At 55.4% G+C, this 7,531-nt stretch overlaps 1 protein-coding gene across 1 annotated transcript; it reads right to left on the bottom strand.

Annotated features, from left to right (window-relative positions):
* Positions 1–266: 266 nt before the first annotated feature.
* On the bottom strand, positions 267–2,089 carry DIO3 (iodothyronine deiodinase 3). The gene has a single exon (XM_074865244.1). The coding sequence runs from the start codon at positions 1,706–1,708 to the stop codon at positions 884–886; it is 825 nt and encodes a 274-aa protein (XP_074721345.1). The 5' UTR covers positions 1,709–2,089; the 3' UTR covers positions 267–883.
* Positions 2,090–7,531: the final 5,442 nt, after the last annotated feature.

Raw genomic sequence — 7,531 nt, 5'->3', positions numbered from 1 at the left:
GGGATGCCCCATACCCCCCCTTCTCCGCCGGGTCGCGGGCGATGCGCGCTGCTGCCGCAGCCGAGCGAGAGCCCGTGGCGGGGAGGGGGGGGGGGGGGGGGGAACGGGGGGACGCGGCAGCTGCTCGCCGCCCCCCAGCCCCCGGTAGCGCATCCTCTGCCGCCCGCCGCTTCGCCTTCCCCTGCTCGGCTGCGGGGAGGGCACTGCGAGGTAGGCAAAAGGGAAAGTGAATGTAGCGGTCTGAAGATAGAGGGAGGCAGTCAAGGTTAGACGTGTATTTACTCAACCTTTATTATTTAAAAAAATTCATTAAAAAAAAAGGTGAACGAACGTCTTACAAAACCCCCCCACATAAATAGGACATTCCGTTCAGCTCTGGCTATTGGCAGTTCTAGTACTTGACAACATCAGACGCGATTTCCTGGCATTAGAGAAACCCATTTCAAAATCGGTCATCACAAAGAAATACTAGAAATCCCAGTTAGCACTTGCTAGGCAGCACGGAGCACTTGTACACAACTTTTCAGACACACACCCGCGCACACACGCAGCTGGGAACAGATCCCGTAGGAAGAGAGCCTCCTTAAAAAATAGTAAACGCTTCTCAAAAAAAAAAAAAAAAAAAAAAGGGGGAAAAAAGAGAGTTATTTACAAAACGCACATGGAAATACAGTATTGACAGAGCGTGGCTGGCAAATCAACATGATTTGAATAGAGAAAGGACTATGGCACATCTTGCTCGAAAGCTCGCACAGCAGCCTCCTTCGAGTGTCCCCGGGGGAAGACAGCTCCTGCCATCCGCGTCGCAGCGCCTTCTCCCTCCCCACCTCTCCTCCCGCCCTGCCCTCGCCTCTCCACCCCTCCGCTTCTTGCCAGGTCCTTTTTACACTTGGATGACCACCGTGCTGGGGCTCTGGAGCCGGGTTTTGTACTGGTCTAGCCAGCTCCTCAGCTCCGAGATCTTGTAGCCCTCTGGTCCTCTGCCTCCCTGGTACATCACCTTCTCCTCCTGGATGACGTAGAGCCTCTCGAAGTAGGCTCCGTAGGCGGCGCTGGAAGCATTGTCCATGGTGTCCACGGCCAGGGGGCAATCGGGCGCCCCTTCCCGCATCAGCTGAGCTGCCCGCAGCCTGTCCTGGAGGCACTGGTGCTTGGGGATGTTGTAGGCGGCGTCCGAGCTGACCCAGCCGTCGGAGGGGTGTGCTTCTTCGATGTACACCAGCAGGAAGTCGGCAATGTCCACGAAGTGCGCGGCCAGGCGCTGGAAGGACCTCAGGCGGGCCATGAACGGGGGTCAGGTGCAGCTGCCGAAGTTGAGGATGAGGGGTCTCTTGCCGCGGGCGAAGTCCAGGATGCGGAGCCTCTTCTGCCCGTCCAGCTGGATCACCTCGGGGTTGGGGGCTAAGGAGCCCACGTGTGCCGACTTGAAGAAGTCCAGCTTCTGCCCGTGCCACACGGCTTTCAGCGACTCCAGCGTGAACATGCGGTTGGAGTCGGACACGCAGACCGGGGGGTCGTCGGGGGGCGGCCCCTCGCTGGCGCTGGCCGCCTCCTCCGCCGTGGGCATCATCAGCATCTTCTTCCGAATGCACAGAAAATCCAGGAGCCAAAGCATCACGGCGGTGAGCAGGAAGCGGGGGAAGAGGAGGATGCAGGCGGCCGCCTGGGTGAGCAGCTGCAAGGTGTGAACGCCAAGGGAGTGGAGCATCGCAGCGGCTTGTGCTGCAGGGCGCTGGCTGCCTGGGGGCCCCCACGCACCCGGCTTGCCGGGGTCTGTGCAGCACAGCTGAGATCCCGCTTCTCTTTAAGCCCATTTTATAGTCAGGGATTTAAATGAAAAGTGACTCCACCTCCGGCCAGAACCCGCCCCTCTGGAACTTGAGCCTGGGGATTACCTACCCCTCCACTCTAATGACCTAAAAATACACAGACAAAAGGGGAGAGAGCCCCGGCGGGAGCTGCGAGGGACGTGCAACGAAGCAGGGAGCAGCCGCTATCAGGCACCGGCAGAGAGTCCGAGAAAGGCCACGGCCGGGGTCCCCGGCCGCAGATAGCGGCAGGCGCTCACAAACAGCCCCGCCAAGGACAATGCAACAGGCGCAGCCCGCCCCCGCCCCGGCCCGCCCCGGCCAGGCCCGGCCCGGCCCGGCCCGGCCCCGCACGGACCGTGCGAGCGCGGGGCTGGAGCGGCGGCGGGGGCCGGGACCGTCCCGGCAGCGCCTGCAGGTGACGGGGACGGGCCGCCCGTGCCGCGTCCCTCCCCGCGCCTCCCCTCCCCTCCTCCCCGCCCCGCCAGCCCGGTCGCCCCTGGGCACGGCCTCCGCCCCGCTACACGCCCCGGCGCCGCGGGGGCACCCGGGGCTCGAACCCGCGGACGCGCCGCGCCCGCATCCTCCCGCCGCGGCGGCGGGACGGGAGGCGGCCGCTGCCCCGGCCCGCGGGCACCCCCGCGCCTGGCGGCGGCGGCCGCCCCGGCCCCGGCCCGGGCCCCGGCCCCGGCGGCGTTGGCGCCGGTCCCGCGCGCGCGGGGGTGCCAGGTGGGCGCGGGCCGGCGGGCGCTGCCCCGCGGCGGAGGAGGGGCGCGGCGGCGCTCGGCCGCTAGGGGTAGCTGTTGCCCGAGAAGCCGCCGCGGCGGCGGGTGCGGGCGGGGAGGCGCGGGGCGCTGCCGCCCCCCCGGCCCGGAGGTGTCCGCGCCCCCGCCGCCTGGCCCCGGCCCCCGAGTCGGTGTGTGTGTGTCTGTGTGGTGTGTGTGTGTCACCCCCCGCCGGCGGCCGGTCTCCTGTCGGGGTGGGGGTCACCGGCCTCCCCCGAGGGCCCTCGGGAATGAGGGTCACGGCGGGGGAGCCCCGGGGCGGCAGGAGGCTGCCGGGGGGCGGGGGGGGAACTGTGAAGGCGGGGCCCGGCCGTGCAGCAGAGGTGCCCTTCGGCTGCGCTCGACGCCGGCCTGGTCGGGACGGCCCCGGCATCCTCGGGGAAGGTCGTCACGTCTCGGCCCGGGGACGCGGCCGGGCCCTGCGGGGCGCCGTCACCCCGGCTTCTCCCGCCAGCTCGGCCCCCACCGCGCTCTGCCGCGCCGCGGAGCTGGGGCCCGGCCCGGCCGGTGCCGCGGGGGGTGCCACGACGGGTGGGCAGCGGGGACGGCGGCGGGAGAGCGCTGCCCCCGCCATGCCCCCTCCCTGTTCCCCAGGGGCCCCGCAGCATCCGGGCGAGCCGTAAGTCAGGGCAGACGCTCCTTTACGGCCACCCAGGAGGGGCCAGCAACGGTTTTTTTGCCGCTATCAAGTGAAGGGCGAACAGAAGCTTCTGCCGTGCGTAGGTCCAGCAGAGCCCCTCGACAGGCGGCTGAAGTGTCCCCTCATGGGCGCGGCCGGGGAGGCCCGGGTGCTCTCCGCAGCGCGGACACGCAAGGGCTGGCTTTCGGCTGGGCGGGACGAGCGTCGCTAGCAAAGTGCTGGCAGTGCACGGAGCTGAGCGCAGGCCGGCCGCCTTCAGTCTTCACCCAGTCAGGAGGAATTTATGGCCCGTAAATTCCTTCCCGCTGGACTAGCTGGAGACCTGTCCCGGAGGTACGAAGCTGAAATCTAGTTTGGTGTATAGACACAGCCCTAGACAGAACACGCCAGCACTGCTCACAGCCTTGCCACTCCACTGGTGCAGGCTTCCCAGCTTGCCCATCATTTCCTCACCAGCTTCTTCAGAAAGGGATATTAATTGTCCAAAATGCTGAACACTGCCCTCTGCTATGCAAATCCGACTCGTGCATCCCTGAGCTGCTGCTACAGCTGCCGCTCACCCAGGCGCCTGCTTTGGGGACACACGACCCAAGCGTTCGATGTGCGTGTGGGTCCCGAGCACCCCATTTCTGCCTGTGGCCGACGCCAGGTCTCTGGCTACAGATTCCCAGAGACCCTGAGGACCTGCAACTCCCCGCGGGTGCAGCCCACGCTTCTCCAAATGTGACTGTGCATGTCTCTGAGCCTCCCGTCTAACATCTGCAAAATGGAAAAATTAATGCTGAGTCTCCTCATGGGAGTCTAGGCAGCTTACTTCATTTTTATGTAACTTATTACGAGAACTCTGAATAAAAGGCAAAATTAAAATCTCATTTTATTTTTTCTTTATCTGGTTCCGAACAGGCTGTTTTAGAGCAATCTAATCAGGCGCCTGGTTTGCAGCCCCCCTGGTGCATCGCCTGTAGTTGGTGTCAGCAGCAAGTGAAGGGAATTCAGCGTTTTAGCATCTGAATGGAAATGTATGCTCCAGTCCTCACAAAGCCACGTTCATACACTAGCCGATTAATAACTTTTTTTTTGGCATTCCGTGGTGCTCAGTCCAGGGAAAATTACTGAGTAGATATTTACTATATTGTCAAACTTATTTTGAACTCTTCATGTGGGCCTCTCACCACCTCTCTGTGCAGTTATGCAATCTTGAAAACCACAAATTAAAGCCTCTAAACAGACGCAATAACAAATTGTGGTAGCTCTGAAGAAACCCCCAGGAAAAAAAATTGATCTCTCAAAGCGACCTCTTCAAACTATGCTGACAGACAAAAGCCTGAGTAAACAGATGGGTTTGCAACCCTGAATATCAACAAACTTTGCTCTACTAGATCAGTGAGAGATATTCCAAGGTAAAAAAAGGATTTGGTCTTATACAGTGTATTTGTAGCTGGATAGGGACTTTCGAAACGACTTTTTCTCCATTCCCTGGAAACAACTTTGCTTTATTTTTATAGCTTGGAGGAAACTTTTGCATTGGGGTTTCCTATTCAGCTGAGGATAGAGCAGAGAACTGAAGCATTTTGCTCCAGCGGCCCACTGATGCACTTTCCTGCCACAGGAAAATTCAAGTATAACCCGAGGCTGCTGTTTCATAGCAAAACGGTGGCTCTGCATGGCTCTACAAGCCACGCACCAATGCGTTCAGTTGAAGTACAGCACTCAAGTCTTTAGACAAAACTCCGTGGGAAAGGGTGGAATTTCTTCTGCAGCCCTTTGGTTCTCAGGAGGTTTGAAGTGATGTGTCGCTGCTGTTCTCACTTCTGTCTTATGCTGGAACATTTTCAAAATCATGTGTTTTCACTCCGGTAAACCCTCTCTCTACTTCACAAGGGCCATACCTCCCAGTCAGATCTTGGATTATTTTTAGGTATGTGAAGGTAGTCAGTCTTTCTAGGAATCCATATCGCAGCTACTAACAGTGTGGGAACTTATGTCTTCCTGCGCACTGAGGATTTCATAGAATATATCCTAAAATATGGTATTTACAGTGGCACATCTGCTTATGGGTGGTTTTTACCCTTCTGCATGTGGTCTGTGGTTCAGCAGTCACCAACTTAAATATAGATAAGTTTGTGTGTGTCCCCGCACAAGTGCACATACAAGATTCACATTTCCTCTTTTGAGAACTTTTTATTTGTAGTTTTTCTTCATTTGATAAATGTAATTTATAACTCCTTTAAAGTTCTTTTCATAAACAGGAGCTACAAAATAAATTCAGCAACTCATAAAAACAAAACCTCAAAAAGCTGAAATTAAAACCATCAGGTCTGCTTTGATGTAGAGGATGTGTTGAAATGGTATATTTACGTGTTTATTTTCTATTTTATAATTTCCTGCACAAAGGCACGCAATACTTTCTGACAGGAAACTAAATGTACTTTGGAAGAGTTCCACCTCTCATGTCATCTAAGCTACATGTCGTTAATGTGTTAGAACAGGACTTTATGGGAAGGAAATGAAAAAGACTTTGCTGAAGTTTGGATCCATCCCTGAAATAAGAGCTGGACAATTTCTTCTCATGCAAGCAGCTACCCAGTGACTACAGAGAGGTGTAGTAGTGCAGTGGTAAATTACTCACCTGTCTGGCATCTGCAAGAAGTGGGTAAATGTAATATTGCTGAAATCAGAGGTGGATAAACTCCATTTGCAGTTGTTTGCTCTTAGTGACATCTCCGGAAAAAAGTTACCGTAAGCTGGAGTCTGCGCATGGGTCTGGCTGTCTCTGGACCTACATCCCTCTTAATCTTTCACCACTTTTAGATGGCACCTGTTTTTCTTTTCCTCCCTCCTGTTTGTTTTTAAATATATATATGACTCAGAAAAAACCACGCAAAGTCAAGCACCTAACCAATGCTTTGAGTAGCTTTGAGAATTAAAAGACAAAATATGCCGTGCTGTGGATTGATCTGTAAAATCACTATCAGAGCCATGGACTTTGACTCTCCTACCCCACTCCAGCATTCTCACCTTCTAATACATGGCAAGTATGTCATATATGACAAAGAGGTTTCCTGCACTTTTAAATTTTTTTTTGCCCCTGCTTCTTGCTGACTCTGGCTTGAACTGGGAAGAGATTGTTTAATTTGGAGGGAGAACTGATTCCACAGCTACAGGTCTGTTAGTGCTGCACTCAGGTCTCACCCTGAGTAAGCAGAAACCAACATTTTCTTGAGTCTGTGAGCCACCTACCAAAGCTTTGCAGCGTGACCAAGGGTACAGTTCCCCTGATGTGTTAATGGGTTTCTGCACCTGCCTCCACACTGCTGCTCACTAGTGCCCCTGTTGTGCTAGCAGCCTGTCAGGCCATGGTAGAAGTTAGATAACCAGAAGGTTCTGGATTAATCAATTCTGGTTTTAAACCCAGATGATTTTGGTGAGTGGGTTTACTTTAGGACCCCCCAAATGGTGTGTAATAGCACAGCTTACGGTGCAACTTGGTGAATGCCAAAAGGTGCAACTTTCCACCCCATTAATCCTTCCTCACTGTGTCTGTGTGATCCTGCAGTGACCTGCGGTGGCCTGGTTTGGGGACTAAGGGGGCAGAAAAGCTTGCCTTTAGAAAAATGAGTAATTTCCTGACAGATCAGTTCCCTAAACTGGCTCATGACAAAAGGAAAAGATCACATGTGTGATGCAGAGAAGGCACAAGAGAAATGGCCACAGCGTGCAGCCAAGGCAGGGGTAACAGGACCATCCATCCCATCAGACTGCCTTAGCAATATTATCAAACTGTCCCTGGGTGGAACTGTGTAGTAAGAATGTGTTAAGAGCAGAAATTTCCTGAACAAACTTCACTGCAAGGAAAATGTATGTAGTCTTACCCTTTTGTGTAGTGGAAGAGTGTAGGAGATGTACAGGAGATGACAGTGCCTGTCACAAGGTTCTGCTGGGCATTGTAGCCGAGCGGGGTGCACATCCGGCTTCTGGGGTGAGCCAGCAATGTCAACTTCAGCAGCAGCTGCTAACACAGTTCCCGCAGCAGTAGAAAATCAGATTATCCAGAAACTCCTGTGCCAAGCACATCTCTGCTACCCATCAAGCAAACTGCTCAAAAGCTGCTGTTGTGGCTCAAGATCGCAGGCTGGACCCCCGAGTAGTACGGTGTAATTATAGTCATCCGAATGGTTTGCTCTGCAGCAAAGACAGCAGTCTAGTCCAGAAGTGGAACCCCATAGAGTTATACTGAAGTGGCAACTTTATACGCATCGAATACAGATGAAGTCCTTGGCAGAAAGAGAAAATAGTTC

This window comes from Strix uralensis, chromosome 4, assembly GCF_047716275.1.
Source record: "Strix uralensis isolate ZFMK-TIS-50842 chromosome 4, bStrUra1, whole genome shotgun sequence".
Taxonomy (NCBI): domain Eukaryota; kingdom Metazoa; phylum Chordata; class Aves; order Strigiformes; family Strigidae; genus Strix; species Strix uralensis.
Note: the sequence above shows the minus strand (reverse complement) of the source record. Positions and strands in the feature narration are given on the sequence as shown.